At 39.4% G+C, this 25,227-nt stretch overlaps 1 protein-coding gene across 4 annotated transcripts in view; it reads right to left on the bottom strand.

The window, feature by feature from the left end:
* Window positions 1-25,227, bottom strand: part of SA1 (stromal antigen) — a 171,269-nt gene that overhangs the window by 85,478 nt on the left and 60,564 nt on the right. For all 4 annotated transcript variants that reach the window (XM_071668063.1, XM_071668065.1, XM_071668064.1 and 1 more), the window contains 2 exons: window positions 12,999-13,093; window positions 3,776-3,906 (listed from right to left, as the gene is read on the bottom strand). In XM_071668063.1, coding sequence (XP_071524164.1) covers window positions 3,776-3,906; window positions 12,999-13,093 — 226 coding nt within the window. The remainder of the gene's footprint in view (window positions 1-3,775; window positions 3,907-12,998; window positions 13,094-25,227) is intronic.

Genomic DNA, 25,227 nt, shown 5'->3' with positions numbered 1-25,227 from the left:
AAGTTAGAACAAGAAAGACAAGCAGTCCAAAGGAGGATAAAAACAACTGCAGACCTACTAAAGAAGCTGCAGATCAACCTACAAAGGAAAGAAAACCTATCAAGAAAATCATTAGATGTACACCATAAACTAATAATGTCATGTGAAACAAAGGAAATAGGAGAAAAAGACATAAATGATTTAAGAAATAACCCAAAACACTTTTTCTCATTTGTAAAATGCAAATCTGGAACCACAATCTTTATTGGTCCACTTATAAGAAATAACCCAAAATACTTTTCTCATTTGCAAAATGCAAATCTGGGACCACAATCTCTATTGGTCTCCTTAAAACAGAAGATATTTTCAACAGATGACTGCCAGAGATGAGTGAGATTCTAAAAGGGCAATATGAAATGATATTCAGTCAGCCAAAAACCACATACAAGATAGATGACCTGACAGCCTTCTTCCCAAACAACTGTCCTTGAAGAGTACATTCAGTAGGTATCATATTCTCAACACAAGATTCTGAGGGGGTTATTAAGAGCATCCCATGTATTCAACCCCAAAGCTGTACACACAGGAATGAAAGACACCTTTAGCATGTGCACTAAATATCCTCTGGTGAAAAAGTCTAGATTCTGTCATCATTCCTGAGAGTCTGAGAGTGACTCATATCATCCCATTCCAAAGGTGGAAGCAAAACAGTCCCAACAAACTACAGACTAATAGCATTAACATTGCACATCATTAAATTCTTCGAAAGAGTTCTGAGAGAGAAGCTGACAGAGTCTATGGAAGTGAACAAACTCCATCACTCAGGACAAAATGGTTTCAGGGTAGGAAGCGCTTGCCTCTTTAGCTGGTTGACCACTAAGATAAGACTGTAGCAGCTCTGGAAAAGAAAGATATGCTAAAGTAATTCATAAAGATTTCGCAAAAGCATTTGACAAATGTGACCATGATGTTATATCACACAAAATGCTTAGCATCGAAATAACTAGAAAAACTGGGAGATGGATACATAACTTTTTAACTAACAGATCACAAAACATTGTTGTAAACCATGTCATCTCCCATCCCTATAAGGTAAAATTCTCCTTCCCCTAGGGAACTGTACTTGTGCCTCTCTGTCCCTCATTCCTATACCAATGATGCAAACACAAGCCACAGTTTCATTTCATCCCCTGCAGATGTTACACAAATAACTGTGAAAAGCACATCAACAGATGAGAAAAGGCTACAAAGAGACATGAATGAAGTCTTCAACTTGACAAATGAGAACAACACACTATTTGATGAAGACAAGTTTCAACTCCTCCGGTACTGGAAAAATGAAGATATCAAAAACAACAAATAATATCAATCAGACACAAGCACTATCATAACCCAGTTGAATAATGTGAAAGACCTCGGAGAAATTATGTCAAGTGAGCTAACCTTCAGCGAACACAAAACAATGGTTGTTTCATGCAGAGAAATGACAGGCTGAGTCATAGAGACCTTCAAGACAAGGAAGAAACACCAATGTTGATATTGTTCAAAGTGCTAATTCTTTCAGAAACATAACAATGTTGAGTCTTAATGTCACCCCACAAGGTGTGTGAATCACGGAATCAAAAATGCTCAGGGTCATTCACAGCCCATTTCAATATGGTAAAAGACTTGAATTACTGGGAATGGCTGAAATCTCTAAACACCCTGGGGGGTAAAAGGGAGATGTATATCATCATCGATACCTGGAAAATTCTAGAAGGTATGGTCCCAACTTACATTTGGAAATAACATCCTACTGGTCCAACAGAAATGGAAAACTTTGTAAAATACTACCTCTGAAATCCAAAGGAGTGCTATGCACAAAAAGAGAGGACATCTTAAACATCCAAGGCCCAAGACTCTTCAACATCTTGCCAGCTACCATTGGAAACAGAATGGGATGCACAGTAGAGAAGTTCAAGACAACACTGGACACGTACCTACATAAAGAACCAAACCAGCCAGGCCTTGGGGGCTATGTGGGCCAGAGGGATAAAGCTTCCAACAATTTGGGTGATCAACAACCAAATCCAAGAGTCTGGGCAGCCCAGGCTGTCAGGGTGAAAAGACCTGAAGACTTCACAAAGTATGTACTAGGTATGATCATTATGACAATGCCCAAGGATGCACCATCCATCAAATATCACTGGTGTTAGTTTAACATATGAAAATGCCCAAGGATGCAACATCCATCAGAAATCACTGGTTTTAAATTAGCATCAAGAACACCACTCACACCATCACAGCATCCTCGGATGAAAGTTTACAGGGATTAAAGAGTGGTGACAAATCTGGCTTGATTGTGTGCATGATTCTAATGGTTTCAGAAAATCAGTAACAATAATCTACAAGGTTGTCCATTTATCAAATGTGAATCACTTTGCATTTGTAAAGAAGGATTTCATGGATCTTTCATGGACATAATCAACCTCTGTCAAATGGGGAGTTGATGCAACGAGCATTATCAAATGATGATGATGCTGATGAAGAAAAACCCAGATCTTGTGAACTAACTATTTCTATACTGCCTGAGGCATGGAAACTTACTGACATTACCATTAACCTCAATGACCAGTATGATACAAACAAACAATGTAGCACTAGGGTCATTTGTTTGGTGTATGAGGTGACTATAGGCTACTATGTTTATAAGGAAAAGCAGGAGTAGCATGTAAAGTCCTCCATTTTGTACAAGATACTTTTCTCCATCGCCATCTTCAGCTGCTGTAGGACTGCTAAAGTAGGACCACAACATTTAGGAAGAGGAGTTCAATGCCCTTAAGTGATATCTCAGATGGGGAGATATAGGAAGATGCCACTATCCCCTCCATCAGCTAACCATCTACACCTTCAAACAACCAAGAAAGACTAACACAGGAAGTACCAATATTCGGCTGTAGCTGTAGTAAAACTATCTAAAGGGTTAAAGAAGTTTATGGTTGTTAGATTAGGTTCTTTGGATTGAAATGCATCTCAGTTTAAAAAGTTTTGGCCTGGAATCGCAGCATTTAACATGGGATCCCAATGCGAAAATTGGGTACACAGAACAAGAGTTCATCTAAAGGGCACTTTTCAGTAATGCATATAATTCACTTCGAAGACCTACCTGTCTGGTTTAATCAAAAGCATTTCAACGGTACTGTGTTAATTATAATCAAGTTTCATCAAAGACAGTGGAACGTATTGCTGATTCCTAAAAAAAGAAGAAAAAAAAAGCCCTCAAATGATGGTTTGACCCTCGACAAGACAGGATAATAAGCACATGATGGAAGCTTCCAGTCAAAAAAGAATCCAAAGAAGACAGACAGACTGTTGGGCAAAAGTGAACTGTGCCAATACCCATGGGTGGAATCCTGAGTTTCTTATCAAAACTAAAAGTCTGTAACAAACACAGAAGTAAATAAGGATAAGAAATTTAGTTCCATCGTAGAGCTACAGTAAGGGCTGAATGAAATAAAGCAAACCTCATAACTTAATGATAATCTCAATGGCCATATACAACACGCAGATGAGGTACACACAGTAAGTACAAACAGATGTGAAAATATATATTCCCCCTCCACAAAGGTAAGAATGTTAGACACCATAATTAAAGATGATATCATTATAAAACATGTTTTGTTAAATAAAAACTATTCTTATTGAAAGTAACAATCAAAACCTCAAGCATATTTTTTGAACTCTAATCATACTCAAATACTGGCTTACCAAATAAATTTTCATTCCTTTAATAAGTAAACTGAATTACAGCACATACCTGTATCTATGGACAAAAACAGATTTGAACATGTAGGTCAACATATTCTTGATCTCATCCATGTTTTCTTCTAACTCTTGTCTCTTTGACATCAGAGACTCAAGACGATCAGATGCACGCTTTTCCCGTGACTGTAGGAAAATCAATAAAACATTGCAAGCTGGCATTTACTAAACAGGAGAAAAGAAAACTGATCCAATTTAACATGCAAGAGCACACAAAACCGAAATTTTGAAATCACTATTTTGGATCTGGAGAAGGCATATGATAGAGTTGATAGAGATGCTCTGTGGAGGGTATTAAGAATATATGGTGTGGGAGGCAAGTTGTTAGAAGCAGTGAAAAGTTTTTATCGAGGATGTAAGGCATGTGTACGTGTAGGGAGAGAGAAAAGTGATTGGTTCTCAGTGAATGTAGGTTTGCGGCAGGGGTGTGTGATGTCTCCATGGTTGTTTAATTTGTTTATGGATGGGGTTGTTAGGGAGGTGAATGCAAGAGTTTTGGAAAGAGGGGCAAGTATGAAGTCTGTTGGGGATGAGAGAGCTTGGGAAGTGAGTCAGTTGTTGTTCGCTGATGATACAGCGCTGGTGGCTGATTCATGTGAGAAACTGCAGAAGCTGGTGACTGAGTTTGGTAAAGTGTGTGAAAGAAGAAAGTTAAGAGTAAATGTGAATAAGAGCAAGGTTATTAAGTACAGTAGGGTTGAGGGTCAAGTCAATTGGGAGGTGAGTTTGAATGGAGAAAAACTGGAGGAAGTGAAGTGTTTTAGATATCTGGGAGTGGATCTGGCAGCGGATGGAACCATGGAAGCGGAAGTGGATCATAGGGTGGGGGAGGGGGCGAAAATTCTGGGAGCCTTGAAGAATGTGTGGAAGTCGAGAACATTATCTCGGAAAGCAAAAATGGGTATGTTTGAAGGAATAGTGGTTCCAACAATGTTGTATGGTTGCGAGGCGTGGGCTATGGATAGAGTTGTGCGCAGGAGGATGGATGTGCTCGAAATGAGATGTTTGAGGACAATGTGTGGTGTGAGGTGGTTTGATCGAGTAAGTAACGTAAGGGTAAGAGAGATGTGTGGAAATAAAAAGAGCGTGGTTGAGAGAGCAGAAGAGGGTGTTTTGAAATGGTTTGGGCACATGGAGAGAATGAGTGTGGAAAGATTGACCAAGAGGATATATGTGTCGGAGGTGGAGGGAACGAGGAGAAGAGGGAGACCAAATTGGAGGTGGAAAGATGGAGTGAAAAAGATTTTGTGTGATCGGGGCCTGAACATGCAGGAGGGTGAAAGGAGGGCAAGGAATAGAGTGAATTGGAGCGATGTGGTATACCGGGGTTGACGTGCTGTCAGTGGATTGAATCAAGGCATGTGAAGCGTCTGGGGTAAACCATGGAAAGCTGTGTAGTTATGTATAGCGTGTGTGGACGTATGTATATACATGTGTATGGGGTGGGTTGGGCCATTTCTTTCGTCTGTTTCCTTGCGCTACCTCGCAAACGTGGGAGACAGCGGCAAAAAAAAAAAAAAAAAAAAAAAAAAAAAAAAACCAAGTAAAAGAGTTCTCACAGAAAGATGGAGTTAAATTCCTGGCTATCTGTTGTTCCCATAAAACGTCACTGTATGAGTAATTGAATTTCATGTTATAAGGACGGTTACATTCCAGACCACAATTGCCTCCAAATCTAATGCTCAGGTATGGAAAACAACCGAAACAGCTTAACATCAATACACCATACTTTACTGCCATCATTTCACCAGTAAATCAAATGAATTCAATTATTTTTACTGAGAATACTAGTGATGAGAGATTGAGGTATATGGTTTAACAGTTTCAGTATGCAATATTTATGCTTGCTGGCATATCTGGCTATTATATTACCTATTTTCATATTTTCAAGTTCGGTAGATCTCACTTAAGTAGCATCAAAATATGAAAACTTACTGTTCCTTAACAGATGCCGATTAGTGGCTGAAATATCATGACTCAAATGTTTTTACTTTTATATCATTATGAAAAGCATTATAACAGAAAACCTCTACATTACATCCATATATTTCATTACTAATTCCAATGAATATACAAAAAAAATGAATTTTCAGATCTGTTGCTACTGCACGAGGCATTGTTTTAGGAGGGTATGCCCTAATTTTCCGATGTTACTATCACAAGACATTGCTCTATGAACCCTTGTTATGTGGGGGTCAACTCTGTACAAGTCAGAACACTGTATGAGCTCTTGAAGAAATCAGCAGAAAAATAACAAGTAATAAGTGAACATCTGGCAACCTGAACCTTTTTTATCATTAATTCTAAAAGCAAGTAAAAAAATGCACCTACGTCCTACGCATGTTACGCACTTATCTATATCTTATGTATCATTTATAACCTTTACAAAATAGAGTTTCAAGAAATATTTCCTCAACATCTTAAAATCTAAACACATCTCACATTCACCTATGGATGTGACAATATTTGGCAATGCACAAGGTGAGAATATACCAGTAAATATCATACAGGCAATGATAGCCTGTCATCGGAAATTTAGGAAATGCCTATAAACAGAAAAACATAAACACATTTTGCACCTTTTTTTTTTCTCTACAAAGTCTTCAAATTATGGTGGTGAGAGGGTTAGTTCACTTGGTTCTATTGAGGGTAAGTTTCTCAAAGTTTAGATGCTGAAGACAAAAATGATACAGTGCAGTAAAAGGAGGGGAACTCAGAATTTGGAGAGTATCTTTTAAGATTGGTACTATAATGGGAAGTTTCTAAATGTCATGGATTAAGTGGTGTAATCAGATGTAGTTGAAGATATCTATGTGTTTGAAGTGCAATATGACAAGGACAGAGAATGAAATATAACCTAAACTTCTCCCCAAAAGTTGCATATCCCATAAAAAGAAAGCACTAAAATCAAAACCACAAACCACTGATAAAATTAATTGAAAAAAAAACTCTAACCACCACCATCACTAACCTAATCAATAAAAGGCAAACAACAAACTAGCAATCCTTCTTAAATAAAATCAACCATAAAACTATGGCAAACAACTCTGGTACATATCAAACACAATCCACACCTCAAATACCAAGCCAGCTCCAAACATGAACCATCTATGACCCAATCTAACAACATCCCTTCTTAAGAACACACAGACATACTTATGAAACAAAATCAAAAAGTCAGCCACAAAACAACCACATTCCTAAAAAGAAAAGTAAAAAAAATCATACAGAAACTCCCTCCTGAAATCATCGCTCACCCATCCTTTACACCCAGTGACATACATAATGGAATTAAAACTGTAAAAAAGTCTACTTAGAAAATATATATATATACACACACACACACACTGTGCATCTTCAGCCAATTGGCTACTAAATATAATACAATGTTATTCATCTACCTATTCATTCATTGATTTAAATACACAGGGAAAGAATGGAGCCTTTGAATTTACAAAGGCTGGAAGACAGAAGACTGAGGGGTGACCTAATCACGTCCCCCCAAATTTTTAAAAGGGACTGACAAATTGGACAGTGGACAGCTTTTTGAGAGATGTAAAGATAAAGCAACCAAAGGACATAACATGAAATTAGGTAAGAAACTTGTAAAGAAATACTTTTATAGTGTAAGGGTGGTGGACGAATGGACCAAATATAATTAAAAACACAGTTAATGTAGACAAAATACTTAAACTTGAGAGGTTGTATGACAGAAGAGTGTTCAAGGGATAGGCCCTGACAAGTGTAAAACCCCAATTCTGTACAGTAAAAATAGGTACTTACACATTTTTTATTATTTTTATTATACTTTGTCGCTGTCTCCCGCGTTTGCGAGGTAGCGCAAGGAAACAGACGAAAGAAATGGCCCAACCCCCCCCCCCATACCCATGTATATACATACGTCCACACACGCAAATATACATACCTACACAGCCTTCCACGGTTTACCCCAGACGCTTCACATGCCCTGCTTCAATCCACTGACAGCACGTCAACCCCGGTATACCACATCGCTCCAACTCACTCTATTCCTTGCCCTCCTTTCACCCTCCTGCATGTTCAGGCCCCGATCACACAGAATCTTTTTCACTCCATCTTTCCACCTCCAATTTGGTCTCCCTCTTCTCCTTGTTCCCTCCACCTCCGACACATATATCCTCTTGGTCAATCTTTCCTCACTCATCCTCTCCATGTGCCCAAACCACTTCAAAACACCCTCTTCTGCTCTCTTAACCATGCTCTTTTTATTTCCACACATCTCTCTTACCCTTACGTTACTCACTCGATCAAACCACCTCACACCACACATTGTCCTCAAACATCTCATTTCCAGCACATCCATCCTCCTGCGCACAACTCTATCCATAGCCCAGGCCTCGCAACCATACAACATTGTTGGAACCACTATTCCTTCAAACATACCCATTTTTGCTTTCCGAGATAATGTTCTCGACTTCCACACATTCTTCAAGGCCCCCAGGATTTTCGCCCCCTCCCCCACCCTATGATCCACTTCCGCTTCCATGGTTCCATCTGCTGCCAGATCCACTCCCAGATATCTAAAACACTTCACTTCGTCCAGTTTTTCTCCATTCAAACTCACCTCCCAATTGACTTGACCCTCAACCCTACTGTACCTAATAACCTTGCTCTTATTCACATTTACTCTTAACTTTCTTCTTCCACACACTTTTCCAAACTCAGTCACCAGCTTCTGCAGTTTCTCACATGAATCAGCCACCAGCGCTGTATCATCAGCGAACAACAACTGACTCACTTCCCAAGCTCTCTCATCCCCAACAGACTTCATACTTGCCCCTCTTTCCAAAACTCTTGCATTTACCTCCCTAACAACCCCATCCATAAACAAATTAAACAACCATGGAGACATCACACACCCCTGCCGCAAACCTACATTCACTGAGAACCAATCACTTTCCTCTCTTCCTACACGTACACATGCCTTACATCCTCGATAAAAACTTTTCACTGCTTCTAACAACTTTCCTCCCACACCATATATTCTTAATACCTTCCACAGAGCATCTCTATCAACTCTATCATATGCCTTCTCCAGATCCATAAATGCTACATACAAATCCATTTGCTTTTCTAAGTATTTCTCACATACATTCTTCAAAGCAAACACCTGATCCACACATCCTCTACCACTTCTGAAACCACACTGCTCTTCCCCAATCTGATGCTCTGTACATGCCTTCACCCTCTCAATCAATACCCTCCCATATAATTTACCAGGAATACTCAACAAACTTATACCTCTGTAATTTGAGCACTCACTCTTATCCCCTTTGCCTTTGTACAATGGCACTATGCACGCATTCCGCCAATCCTCAGGCACCTCACCATGAGTCATACATACATTAAATAACCTTACCAACCAGTCAACAATACAGTCACCCCCTTTTTTAATAAATTCCACTGCAGTACCATCCAAACCTGCTGCCTTGCTGGCTTTCATCTTCCACAAAGCTTTCACTACCTCTTCTCTGTTTACCAAATCATTTTCCCTAACCCTCTCACTCTGCACACCACCTCGACCTAAACACCCTATATCTGCCACTCTATCATCAAACACATTCAACAAACCTTCAGAATACTCACTCCATCTCCTTCTCACATCACCACTACTTGTTATCACCTCCCCACTTGCGCCCTTCACCGAAGTTCCCATTTGCTCCCTTGTCTTACGTACTTTATTTACCTCCTTCCAGAACATCTTTTTATTCTCCCTAAAATTTAATGATACTCTCTCACCCCAACTCTCATTTGCCCTTTTTTTCACCTCTTGCACCTTTCTCTTGACCTCCTGTCTCTTTCTTTTATACATCTCCCACTCAATTGCATTTTTTCCCTGCAAAAATCGTCCAAATGCCTCTCTCTTCTCTTTCATTAATACTCTTACTTCTTCATCCCACCACTCACTACACTTTCTAATCAACCCACCTCCCACTCTTCTCATGCCACAAGCATCTTTTGCGCAATCCATCACTGATTCCCTAAATACATCCCATTCCTCCCCCACTCCCCTTACTTCCATTGTTCTCACCTTTTTCCATTCTGTACTCAGTCTCTCCTGGTACTTCCTCACACAGGTCACCTTCTCAAGCTCACTTACTCTCACCACCCTCTTCACCCCAACATTCACTCTTCTTTTCTGAAAACCCATACAAATCTTCACCTTAGCCTCCACAAGATAATGATCAGACATCCCTCCAGTTGCACCTCTCAGCACATTAACATCCAAAAGTCTCTCTTTCGCACGCCTGTCAATTAACACGTAATCCAATAACGCTCTCTGGCCATCTCTCCTACTTACATAAGTATACTTATGTATATCTCGCTTTTTAAACTAGGTATTCCCAATCATCAGTCCTTTTTCAGCACATAAATCTACAAGCTCTTCACCATTTCCATTTACAACACTGAATACCCCATGCATACCAATTATTCCCTCAACTGCCACATTACTCACCTTTGCATTCAAATCACCCATCACTATGACCCGGTCTCATGCATCAAAACCACTAACACACTCATTCAGCTGCTCCCAAAACACTTGCCTCTCTTGATCTTTCTTCTCATGCCCAGGTGCATATGCACCAATAATCACCCACCTCTCTCCATCAACTTTCAGTTTTACCCATATTAATCGAGAATTTACTTTCTTACACTCTATCACATACTCCCACAACTCCTGTTTCAGGAGTATTGCTACTCCTTCCCTTGCTCTTGTCCTCTCACTAACCCCTGACTTTACTCCCCAGACATTCCCAAACCACTCTTCATATGATATTAATATATAATTCTCCAAAATATTGCAATGATCCAAAGTGGACAGTGGACAGCTCTTTGAGAGATGTAAAGATAAAGCAACCAAAGGACATAACATGAAATTAGGTAAGAAACTTGTAAAAAAATACTTTCATAGTGTAAGAGTGGTAGATGAATGGACCAAATATAATTAAAAACACAGTTAATGTAGACAAAATACTTAAACTTGAGAGGTTGTATGACAGAAGAGTGTTCAAGGGATAGGCCCTAACAAGAGTAAAACCCCAATTCTGTACAGTACAAACAGGTACTTACACATATGGTATTAATATATAAATCTCCAAAATATTGCAATGATCCAAAACATATATACAATGATATTAATGAAGGACCCTTCAGAATAGTATATGAAGCAGTAAAATACTCATTTCTCAGAAATGGTAAAGTACTGTTCTGATAATGAAGGATTCAATTATAAAGACATACAAGGATCTTTGGATTCTCATGATGATAGGGAGTCAAAGAGAGAAAAATCTTTTTAGTGTTTACAGAAAAAATTCCCATAGCAGCAAGTCAGTGGGCACATCAAGATGACAGGGACTAATGCATAACCAGTAAGAGATCTTATCTGTGCATGAACTAGCATGGATATTGAGAATATCATATCTGACACAACTGGAAAAAGTGATCATATAATGTTTATATCTGAGTATGTAGTAAAGAAGAGATAAAGAGAACAGAGGTGAGACAAGGCACAATGAGGAGATATAATCATGAAAACTACAAAACCCTCATTGATTTCTATGGTAGCATAAACTGGAATATGGAGTTCGGTGGTGGGAGGTTCTGTGAAACTTAAAATGATGGAGTACAAACATGGATAAATCTGGCCTGAAATAGAGATGGAGTGATAAGAAAGAGACAAGAATGGTTTTACATAATATGGCAAAAAGTAAAGGAGGTTTGAGATGTGCAACAGCAAATATATAGATGGCTTTCAAACCAATGACCATTTATAAGGTAAATGACAACAAGGAACGAGTATAGCAGGATAAAGAGGAAGGAAGAGAGAAACGAGGCTCACATAACGCTTAAACCTAACAATGTGGTAAATGAGGGTATAAAAAGAAAAGAGGTGAGACAAGGCATAATGAGAAGATATATTCCTGAAAACTACACAAACCTCAAGGAGTTCAGTGCTAAAATGTTTTGTGAAACAAAATGTAGGAGTAAGGACATGGATACATGTAGCCTGAAACTGAGATGGAGTGGTATGGAGGAGAAGAGAATAGTTCAGTATCACGTATCAAAAAGCAAGGGAAGTTTAAGATGTGCAAAGGAAAAGATATAGATGGCACTCCAGCCAGCCAGCATTTGAAATGTATAAGAGAACAAGGAACGAGTATAGCATGATACAGAGGGGGAACAAAGAAACTCTAAGAAAATTGTGGACAAGAGAAAATCTAAAAGTTTTCGATAAATTCACCATTACTCAAGTGATGCTGTTTCCTGTGGCCATTTCATGTGTGGCAGGGTGGTGGCAGGAATGGGTGAAGGTAGCATGTGTATATATGTATATGTCTGCGTCTGCATATGTTGAAATGTATAGGTGTATATGTGCGTGTGTGGGTGTTTAAGTTTATACATGGGTATGTGGGTGGGTTGGGCCATTCTTTCGTCTGTTTCCTTGTGCTACCTCGCTACGCAGGAGACAGCGATAAAGTATAATAAATATAAATAAATAAAAAGGCTATAAAGAGTACACCCTGTTCAAATCAGAGAATCCTAATCTTGCTATGGCCAAACAAATGTAAGCAGTTTGGGAGTTTAGCTATCAGCTGACAGAGACTAACCATCACATCAAGAGAAACTACCAATGGTATTCCCCTAAGACCTTCCCAAATCATTCAAAACAAATCCAAGACCAAAGACATTCCACAGGTATTTGACCCGTGCCAGGTGTCTGACAAAGACACTGAAGTCTGGATATGTCTGATGAACTTCATGATCTGAAGAACTATGTGATGGTCAGCCCATTGTAAGCGAACAGCTTGCAGGAAAAATGACACGATCACTGGATCATGATGGGTGGCTATGATGGGTGACTGGAGGCATGGAGTTCTTAGAGCAAGGAATTGCTGCTACCAATGTCTTGGTGATTACGAAGGGATTAGAGGCATTAACCACACCACAAGGTAGAGCAAGTAGCTTTTCTCAAAAATCACAGGACAATGTAACTCTGAGGAAAAAGCTAACCAAAGGAACAGAAAAACTGCCTCCCACAGAAATGAGAATATGTAGGCAAAGCAAGCACAGAATTATATGACAAACACAGATAATCATATGGAGAAAATGACTAACTGAGACAAAGAAACATTTGAACACTTGAATACAAAGAAAATTGTATTAAAATATCGACTTACTTTTTGTCTCTCCGATTCATACTGTCGCTGAGTGTTGTCCAAGTTGACTGACACAGTTAAAGCAACATCTACGAGTGCAGTCATCAGCTTCATGGCTGTTGTGATAAAAATCGTGCTACATAGGTTAATGTTATTTCAACATATGCATACAAATACTTATAAAGAAACTGTACCAAAAACTATCAGTTAATCAATTTCAGGTCTTACATCTTATCTATATAAATTCATCGCCAATACTACATCCTCAATTTAACATGGCGAATAAGTACAAAAAGTCTCTGCAACATCATTCACACATCCTCAGCCCAAGATAAGTCTGCTGAGAAGGAAAATGAACTTACTCATAAAAGCACTTTTTACCCCTTCATTACAAAGTCTAAACTAATTCATCAACTTAGACTAGTTTCCATCAATACTATTCATTTTTTCTATTATACTTAATCGCCATCTCCCACATTAGTGAGGTAGAAACAATCGAGGAATGGCCCAACCCACCCACATACACATGTATATATATGAACACCAACACACACATATATACATACATAAACATTTCAATGTATACATACATATACATTTTTTTTTTTTTTCATACTATTCGCCATTTCCCGCGATAGCGAGGTAGCGTTAAGAACAGAGGACTGGGCCTTTGAGGGAATATCCTCACCTGGCCCCCTTCTCTGTTCCTTCTTTTGGAAAAAAAAAAAAAAAAAAAAAAACGAGAGGGGAGGATTTCCAGCCCCCCTGCTCCCTTCCCTTTTAGTCGCCTTCTACGACACGCAGGGAATACGTGGGAAGTATTCTTTCTCCCCTATCCCCAGACATATACATATATACTCATGAACACATTCACACTTGCTGCCTTCATCCATTCCCGTCGCCACACATGAAACAGCAACCCCTCTCCAGCAAGGAGCAGCACAAAAAAAAAAAAAAAAAAAAAAAAAAAAAAAAAAAAAGGGCCACATTCATTCACACTCAGTCTCTAGCAGTCATGTGTAATGCACTGAAACCACAGCTCCCTCTCCACATCCAGGCCCCACAGGCCTTTCCATGGTTTACCCCAGACGCTTCACATGCCCTGGTTCAATCCATTGACAGCACATCGACCCCAGTAAACCACACTGTCCCAATTCACTCTATTCCTTGCACACCTTTCACCCTCCTGTCTATTCAGGCCCCGGTCGTTCAAAATCTCTTTCACTCCATCCTTCCACTTCCAATTTGGTCTTCCACTTCTCCTTGTTCCCTCTACCTCTGACACATATATCCTCTTTGTCAATCACTCATTCTCTCCATCTGATCAAACCATTTCAATACACCCTCTTCTGCTCTCTCAACCACACTCTTTTTATTACCACACATCTCTCTTACTCTTTTATTACTTACTCAATCAAACCATCTCACATCACATATTGTCCTCAAACATTTCATTTCCAACACATCTACCCTCCTCCACACAACCTTATCTATGGCCCATGCCTCACAACCATATAACATTGTTGTTACCACTATTCCTTCAAACATACCAATTTTTGCTCAAACATACCAATTTTTGCTCTCCAAGATAACAATCTCACCATATACACATTCTTCAACACTCCAAGAACCTTTGCTCCCTTCCCCACCTTGTGCCTCACTTCTGCTTTCATGGTAACATCAATACTACTCCCATAAATAAAATGCTTTTATTGCCAATGATTCTTCATAATTGATCCTTGACTTTTCATTTGAAATATCCCTAACTTTAAAAAATTTTCTTTCTACATTTACAAAATTCTTCCATGTTCCTCCTCTCTTTCTTGCACAGTCACAATCTATGGTTTCTTCAACCCACTGGCTGGAAGGAAGTTGAAGCCAAGGTCTAAGAAAGGTAAGGCAAGCAGACACATGCTACTTCAATTGCTTGATAATCACTCATGATGATGGTGGAGCACACACATACCATCTAGCACAGTCTCTCATACAAAACACAAGAACATTGCTCTAAAACAGATTCAGTGTCTCAGGAGAAATATGAACACTCAAGAAAGATGGTTCTAAACCAGGACCAGTTTTAGCATCCCATCATAATCGTTAGTAATTACTTAATTAGAGAACTAGTTGATGTCCACTTGACTGGCCTTTCTTTACCCTTAGCTTTGACTTCCTTCCAGCCTAGGGGTAAAGAATCTATGGATTTTGACTTAAGCTTTTACAGCACCACAACATATCTTGACAAGCTATACATTCTACATGACGATGTCATCCAGGTGTTTCTCATGATTTCTTCACACCACATAATCTACTTACATCTTCATTCTTAATACAGTTGTCCTAATTCCACATATGCTAAGCAAGTTATCCATCTCTATCATGGATCATTTTTCTCCAATTCTGACCATTATATACTTTGGTTTCACAGCTATACATTAGTGATGGGACGAATATTCCTTCATGGAAGTTTCACGTAAATTCTAAATTTCAATTTTCTCCATTCATCAGAGCTTTAACTCATCCCCAGTAATTCTTTTTGTATGACTCTCTATCTAAATTCAACCTTCCAACTACCACACTTATAAAACTTCTATACCAATTGCTTAAATTCAACCACAGCCTCCAGTTCTTTACCATGCAAAATGATTTTACAATCTGACTTCATAACCAGCATTTCAATTTTATGCAAATTTCTTAAACATTCTCCTTCTACATACATCATCTAACGCTTTCTCTGACTGAGCAAACAACACAGTATCATCAGCATACAACAACTACTGGAATTTCCACTCTGTTTCTCCATAGTCAAGTATCAAAACACAATCACCCCACTTTACTATCGTCTCAAGCAATGCCCCTCAATAAAAAACATTCAACAACAACAGTAACATAACACAAACTTGACACACTCCCACAGTGATTTCAAACCACTTACTCATACCCACACTAACCTTTACACAAGCACAATTTCCATTTCAATATAACACCCAACAAACTATCACTAGCAACCACCTCTCCTAGACATCACTTCCTGGCACTGCATCATATAGAGCATACAACAAGTAATTGTCCTCTGACCTCCTGATCATCCTGATAACATTCCATTACGCCCACCCAACCACCAAAAGGACTTATAAAAAACTACAGGAAAGTAAAATGACCAGCCTTCACACAATCCATGGAAACAAAGCACCAAAACTTCACTGAATATAGATAATATCCCTATCTATCTATCTATCTTTCTACATCTCTGATGCTTGTTTCAACTGAAGATCTCTAGTACCACTTCTTAGCCTTTAGTGCCCCACCCTTAACAGGCCACTGGTAGAAGGCAAGTCTAGCGTAGTGTATGCAGAGGCTCCTAACTAATTTTGTTAATGATTACTTCTATCTAATGCTCCAACCTAATACTTCTACGTATGTTTCTCCCTTGATAATGCAGTCTCACACTTCATTATCTCCACCAACTAAGCCTACAAAGAACAACCATAACAAGATAAAAAGAAATATAACCTAAACTTATCCTAACAAATTATGCACTTCATAAAGCAAAGAAACAAGCTCAGAAAAAATACTTACCATCAACAGAAACCTAAGAACAATACCAACTTAAAACATCACCTTCATCAACCTAATCACTGAAAGACAAGCAGCAAATTGGCACTCATTCCTTAACACAATGAATCACAAGACCCACAGTGACTAACTCAGGTGCATGCTAAAGAATATCCACAATTTCTGTACCAACCTAGTCCCCACTCAAGAAAAACTTTTGACCCATTCCATTGAAATCCCTTACCTCAGAGAAAATAAACATACCCACAAGTCACTACTCACAAATCAGAAACATACAAACCTCACAACTGAACAGAAGAGTCCAAAAAACAATTCATCCTGAAACAACCACCAATCCACCCTTCATTCTCAATGATATAAGCAATGCAATTAAAATTTTAAGGAACTCTCTTCGAACAGGCCCTGACAAGATATCAACTTTTCCCATAAAACAAGACAGACAAACATAAAAGATATCTAGAAAGTTTAAAGAAAGTCATAGGAAGGTTGTGATAATGGGTCTCTTTCTAAGGTTCAATGCAGGAATATTAGGTATGTGTGACAGTGTAGAACGTATCTGCATGGCAGAAAGTGTTCATTACACAGATTTTTGGGACACTTTTATTGGACACAGAGGCTTCTTTGACAGATACAATCATCACTGAAATAGGGTTAGTACTGCTACAGAGTGAGATTTTAGATGAACACAAAAAACAGCATCTACTTGGACCACGTTAAATACTGACATAGAAAAGCCTTGTCATTGTTTGGATGTGACCATACTAGTTAGGTCACACATAATCTCTAGTGACCAGGGTATATGACCCACAGGCTACCATCTCATCCTCATGCAGAACCAATGTTATAACTTGTTTGTAGCGCATTACAACAACACAGACTTTAAAGACAATATCAAGCCTCAGGTTCAGACTAACTTTCTGTCTAATACTTTAAACATCCCTGAAGATAAAATACATATATACAAGCTCAGGTACGATAACACAGTCTTTAAAATATTCTAAACAAATGGCAGAAGTATTGATCTAAAATGCAGAGAACTGACATCATAAGCTCTAACAAAAAAACAAAAAAAAACATATTATGGCAATATCAGAGACCCAACATAAATGCCATAAAAAAGAGGGAGGGGGAAGAGTTAGCAATCCCTAGGTATGATATTCTCTTAAAAGATCTTCATGAATTAAGTGCTGGTGTTCTCATCTTCATACATCATACTTTAAAATGCTTTAGAAAATTAGATGTCAGTGCAAATGAATCACTGTAAAATAAACTAATACATGTCTTAAATTATTTTTTGGATAAGTGTATAGACCCCTTTACCCTTAAACTTTGTGAAAAAAAAAGATAAAACTTTGCTAAAACCAAATCCTTAGTAGATGTTACCAGACTCCACCTGCTCAGGGTAACACCTCAACTGAAAAGTCACTTTGGCAAGGCTGTATCACTAAGAGTACAGTGGTGTCAAAGAACTTTTCACTCCAAAAGAGTCTACATTTCCTTGCTAGTGCAACCTTTAGAAAATTTCTGGGTAACACCAGGACTCTCTCAGAAATTGTTCCTGGCATATTCATAAATGAAACAAAGAAAATCCTTAGTACACAAAAAGCAGCAAATAATTGTAGGAGATTGGTAACAATCCTAACGTAAACTTGGACCTCATGACAGGTCACCATGAAGGAAACATGTTAACCGAATTAACACAAGACAGTTTTCTATGTCAACTGATCTAAAACCCAACCAGTGGCAGTAATACATATGATACAGTAATATCCTCAAACAAGGACCTTATCAGTAACTGTAGGATCAGCAGAAAACTAGGAAATAGCATTGTAACTTTTTCAGTAAACTGCTGGTTTGATTTCAAAGAGAACAGTGCAAAAATACCCTACTTTAGATTAAGTGACTTTGATGAATTAGGTCATGACTCAGGTAAAGTGAAATGGATTATGCAATTAGATCTGAATATGGGCCCAGACTGCTGGGTTGGGTCACAGGTTAACCAAGCTTCCACATCTTCCATAGCCTGGCTGGTCTGATACACTTTGTATCTGTTTATCAAAGGCAATCTTAAACTAACCCACTGTGCATCCAATGATGATTTTCTGATGATCTTCTGCAAGGTGTTGAAAGTTCATGATCCCCAGATGTTTAACGTGTTCTCTCTTTTTGTGTATATTGCACCTCCTTTATTTCAGAGGTAGTACTTTGCAGTCTTCCATGCTCATTGTGCCAAGAAGTTATTTCCAGGTTTACTAAGTTGACAAAAAATACCTTCTGGGATTTTCTAAGTACAGATGATGATATATCCTCCCCTCTTCACTCCAAGGAGTACAGCCTCAGAGATTTCAGCCTTTCTCAGTGATCTCGTTCCTTTAATCCATTAACATGGGCTGTGGAAGACTCATGTATACTTTCTAATTTTGCAACTTTGTCTGCCTTGTAGGATGATGTTAGAGCACAGCATTATTCTATTCACAAAAGAATCAATACCTTGAAAAGTATCATAAAAGGTTTATCTTTCCTTAAATTGAAAGTCTGCAGAATCCATCCCATCATCCTTCTGGTGTAAACAACTGTGTTTTGTTCTATTGTTGAAAGCTGTCATTAGACATTATTACTTTGAGGACTTTCCCATTACTTAATTGGTTTATGACAGAGTCTGTGACAGTCCGGTATTCTGTACTGTCTTTTATTACCTTTTCCCTACCCTGGAGGAGGGGAAGTTTATCCCTATTTTGAAAAGCATGTTGCTCTCCCATGAAAGACTTCATCTATGATTCTTTGTAGCCTTTCAGCACCTTCTACTGATGCAATTTTCATACTTATGCTAGTAGCATCTGCAAAACATGTGAAACTGTGACTCATGTTCACATCAATGTCATATATAAGAATGAGGAACAGAGGGATGCAAGTACTGTTCTGGGGGGGGGGGGGGGGGGTGAACTTTCTACTGCAGACACACTACAAATGGCATGGTATAAAAATTACATGCTGTGATCTGCTATGTAAAAACTTGTATATTACCCCCTCCCAATTTTTCCAGTTATTCCCATCTTACACATTTTGTGGGCAGTGACATAATGGGTCACATTTATCAAATGCTTTTGCAAAGTCTGTTTAATTCACAGCATCCTGCTTGTCTCCAGGGACTCAACAATCTTATACTGGTCATGCAACTGAGGGTGGTAAAAATCTTCCAACCCTGAAGCTATGCTTTCTTGAGTTATGCAAACTGTTCTATTCCATCCACTGGCCTGCATGTTTGGAGATGGAGGCCACTGGCCCCCATGTCTGGAGATGGAGTCCACTAACCTCTATGTCTAAAGCCAATCTACTGGCCTGCATGTCTGTAGACCAAGTCCACTATTCACTCAGCATGCTTCTCAAGTCTTTCTCATAGATTTTCAGTAATGTGAAATATTTGTGCAACTGATCAATCGCCTCAACCTCTTTTGGAGTGGAGCAATGTGAGCCAATTTCATAGACTCGAGGATGATGGCAGAATCCAAACTTTTTCTCTGGAGGGTATTCAGTGCTCATGCAAGTAGTGTTTTGCAATTCTTTATGAAATCAAGTTCCAGGAATCTGAAGCATGGGCATAGACATGCTCTTGATAGCCCTCTTGAAATCCTAAGGAGAGATGGTGGTATCTATTATGTTTGACCTCCACTCTTCACAATCTTGGTCACCACTATATCTATGCCACCAGTCTTAGATACACTAGTTAATGCTCCAATCTTGGCACTCTCTTTCATCTTCTCCGCACTATCGAATAGTTCATAAAATAGATTCACTGAGCCCAAGGGCACACTTGATACCAGGTGTTGTTCACCTCTCTTAAGATCTGAGCACATCCATTTCAACCTCAATGGTGATGGCCAAATGCTTCTTAGCACCACTGATACCAGGAGAACTTAAAAGATGCTTTGGTGGCATGATGCAAGGGGAAAAGCTTGTAATATACAGCATACTGCAGCACAAAATACTGTAGCTATGACTACAGACTGTATCTACACATTGAGGATTGCAAGGCAGGAGGCTGCATGGAACCCATGCCACCCATTCGCATATTTCTCGAATGGAGCTGGCAATGCCACGCCACCATGTTGTTAGCCCAATGATGATTGCATTATTTCAAACATATACCCACTTAAGTTTAAAAAAGGTGTAAATGGGCTCCACACATTATTCTAATGGCATAAATCAAATGTTTAAATCACGAGGTACCTGTACAAAAATATAAAAGTCTTATTCCAAATGAATTTACAATTCACAGTTATTGTACTTCTTTAAAGTTTAAGAAAGTTAAATGACATAGGTTCCTGTGGGAAAAAAATACTTTGTCAAAAGTTCATCATTCTGTGATAGGAAACATAGAGTAATGGATTATACAGGGAGCTAAGAATAAAAATGAAGAAAAAAGAGTGAAAGAGATGAAATGCAGGATAATACATATCAAAACAGAAGAAATATATATTCTAGATACAGTTGAAATAGACATATTATGGCAAGTAATTCAGTGAAAGTATTCATAATAAGATATAATTAACTAGGAAAAATATACATAGACTGCTCACCCAGAGCAGAATGTCTGCTTCTCCAGTGAAGTTTTCAATTACACTTTTAACCTCAGACAAATACGAATCAAGCTCACACACTACAGTCATCTTGAGTGGACATCTCCCACTGATTAATACACCAACCATTCTAAGCAATACATATGGCACACACATGACATTCACCCTAACATCAATAAAATCAACACAAAAGCAAAACAAACTAAAAGTCCTTACAACACTAACTAGCACCAAATTTCAACAAGAGAAAGAATTCCTTAACATATCATGTAAACTTATCCCTGGGGATAGGGGAGAAAGAATACTTCCCACGTATTCCCTGCGTGGCGTAGAAGGCGACTAAAAGGGGAGGGAGCGGGGGGCTGGAAATCCTCCCCTCTCGTTTTTTTTTTTTTGATTTTCCAAAAGAGGGAACAGAGAACGAGGCCAGGTGAGGATATTCCCTCAGAGGCCCAGTCCTCTGTTCTTAACGCTACCTTGCTAACGCGGGAAATGGCGAATAGTATGAAAGAAAAGAAAAGATCATGTAAACTGTCCATCTATCTGTTCCACTTTCAACAATGTCTCACTTGCCTGGTCTCCCACCCTCTCAAAAGCATATATAACAAGGCGGTAAACTATATTTTTTATATTTATTTTGCTTTGTCGCTGTCTCCTACGTTTGCGAGGTAGCGCAAGGAAACAGACGAAAGAAATGGCCCAACCCACCCCCATAGACATGTATATACATACACGTCCACACACGCAAATATACATAACTATACATCTCAATGTACACATACATATACACACACAGACACATACATATACCCATGCACACAATTCACACTGTCTGCCTTTATTCATTCCCATCGCCACCTCGCCACACATGGAATACCATCCCCCTCCCCCCTCATGTGTGCGAGGTAGCGCTAGGAAAAGACAACAAAGGCCCCATTCGTTCACACTCAGTCTCTAGCTGTCATGCAATAATGCCCGAAACCACAGCTTCCTTTCCACATCCAGGCCCCACACAGCTTTCCATGGTTTACCCCAGACGCTTCACATGCCCTGATTCAAATCCACTGACAGCACGTCAACCCCGGTATACCACATCGATCCAATTCACTCTATTCCTTGCCCACCTTTCACCCTCCTGCATGTTCAGGGCCCGATCACTCAAAATCTTTTTCACTCCATCTTTCCACCTCCAGTTTGGTCTCCCACTTCTCCTCGTTCCCTCCACCTCCAACACATATATCCTCTTGGTCAATCTTTCCTCACTCATTCTCTCCATGTGCCCAAACCATTTCAAAACACCCTCTTCTGCTCTCTCAACCACGCTCTTTTTATTTCCACAAATCTCTCTTACCCTTACATTACTTACTCGATCAAACCACCTCACACCACACATTGTCCTCAAACATCTCATTTCCAGCACATCCATCCTCCTGCGCACAACTCTATCCATAGCCCACGCCTTGCAACCATACAACATTGTTGGAATCACTATTCCTTCAAACATACCCATTCTTGCTTTCCGAGATAATGTTCTCGACTTCCAAACATTCTTCAAGGCTCCCAGGATTTTCGCCCCCTCCCCCACCCTATGATTCACTTACGCTTCCATGGTTCCATCCGCTGCCAGATCCACTCCCAGATATTTAAAACACTTTACTTCCTCCAGTTTTTCTCCATTCAAACTTACCTCCCAATTGACTTGACCCTCAACCCTACTGTACCTAATAGCCTTGCTCTTATTCACATTTACTCTTAACTTTCTTCTTTCACACACTTTACCAAACTCAGTCACCAGCTTCTGCAGTTTCTCACATGAATCAGCCACCAGCGCTGTCTCATCAGCGAACACCCCTGCCGCAAACCTACATTCACTGAAAACCAATCACTTTCCTCTCTTCCTACACGTACACATGCCTTACATCCTCGATAAAAACTTTTCACTGCTTCTAACAACTTGCCTCCCACACCATATATTCTTAATACCTTCCACAGAGCATCTCTATCAACTCTATCATATGCCTTCTCCATGTCCATAAATGCTACATACAAATCCATTTACTTTTCTAAGTATTTCTCACATACATTCTTCAAAGCAAACACCTAATCCACACATCCTCTACCACTTCTGAAACCACACTGCTCTTCCCCAATCTGATGCTCTGTACATGCCTTCACCCTCTCAATCAATACCCTCCCATATAATTTTCCAGGAATACTCAACAAACTTATACCTCTGTAATTTGAGCACTCACTCTTATCCCCTTTGCCTTTGTTCAATGGCACTATGCACGCATTCCGCCAATCCTCAGGCACCTCACCATGAGTCATACATACATTAAATAACCTTACCAACCAGTCAACAACACAGTCACCCCCTTTTTTAATAGATTCCACTGCAGTACCATCCAAACCTGCTGCCTTGCCGGCTTTCATCTTCCGCAAAGCTTTTACTACCTCTTCTCTGTTTACCAAATCATTTTCCCTAACCCTCTCACTTTGCACACCACCTCGACCAAAACACCCTATATCTGCCACTCTATCATCAAACACATTCAACAAACCTTTAAAATACTCACTCCATCTCCTTCTCACATCACCACTACTTGTTATCACCTCCCCATTAGCGCCCTTCACTGAAGTTCCCATTTGCTCCCTTGTCTTACGCACTTTATTTACCTCCTTCCAGAGCATCTTTTTATTCTCCCTAAAATTTAATGATACTCTCTCACCCCAACTCTCATTTGCCCTCTTTTTCACCTCTTGCACCTTTCTCTTTACCTCCTGTCTCTTTCTTTTATACATCTCCCACTCAATTGCATTTTTTCCCCTGCAAAAATCATCCAAATGCCTCTCTCTTCTCTTTCACTAATAATCTTACTTCTTCATTCCACCACTCACTACCCTTTCTAATCAACCCACCTCCCACTCTTCTCATGCCACAAGCATCTTTTACGCAATCCATCACTGATTCCCTAAATACATCCCATTCCTCCCCCACTCCCCTTACTTCCATTGTTCTCACCTTTTTCCATTCTGTACTCAGTCTCTCCTGGTACTTCCTCACACAAGTCTCCTTCCCAAGCTCACTTACTCTCACCATCCTCTTCACCCCAACATTCACTCTTCTTTTCTGAAAACCCATACAATTCTTCACCTTAAGCCTCCACAAGATAATGATCAGACATCCCTCCAGTTGCACCTCTCAGCACATTAACATCCAAAAGTCTCTCTCGCGCACATGTCAATTAACATGTAATCCAATAACGCTCTCTGGCCATCTCTCCTACTTACATACGTATACTTATGTATATCTCGCTTTTTAAACCAGGTATTCCCAATCACCAGTCCTTTTTCAGCACATAAATCTACAAGCTCTTCACCATTTCCATTTACAACACTGAACACCCCATGTATACCAATTATTCCCTCAACTGCCACATTACTCACCTTTGCATTCAAATCACCCATCACTATAACCCGGTCTTGTGCATCAAAACCACTAACACCCTCATTCAGCTGCTCCCAAAACACTTGCCTCTCTCATGATCTTTCTTCTCATGCCCAGGTGCATATGCACCAATAATCACCCATCTCTCTCTATCAACTTTCAGTTTTACCCATATTAATTGAGAATTTACTTTCTTACATTCTATCACATGCACCCACAACTCCTGTTTCAGGAGTACTGCTACTCCTTCCCTTGCTCTTGTCCTCTCACTAACCCCTGACTTTACTCCCAAGACATTCCCAAACCACTCTTCCCCTTTACCCTTGAGCTTCGTTTCACTCAGAGCCAAAACATCCAGGTTCCTTTCCTCAAACATAGTACCTATCTCTCCTTTCTTCACATCTTGGTTACATCCACACACATATAGACACCCCAATCTGAGTCTACGAGGAGGATGAGCACTCCCCGCGTCAACTACAAAAAAAGAATAGTGCTCTCAAAACACATATTGTCCTCAAACATTTCATTTCCAACACATCCACACCCTACATATGACCACATCTATAGCCCATGCCTAGCATCCATACAATATAGTAGGGATTACTATTCCTTCAATATACCCATTTTTGCGATTCCAGATAACATTCTCTTT

This window comes from Panulirus ornatus, chromosome 12 (genome assembly GCF_036320965.1).
Source record: "Panulirus ornatus isolate Po-2019 chromosome 12, ASM3632096v1, whole genome shotgun sequence".
Classification (NCBI taxonomy): Eukaryota; Metazoa; Arthropoda; class Malacostraca; order Decapoda; family Palinuridae; genus Panulirus; species Panulirus ornatus.
Note: the sequence above shows the minus strand (reverse complement) of the source record. Positions and strands in the feature narration are given on the sequence as shown.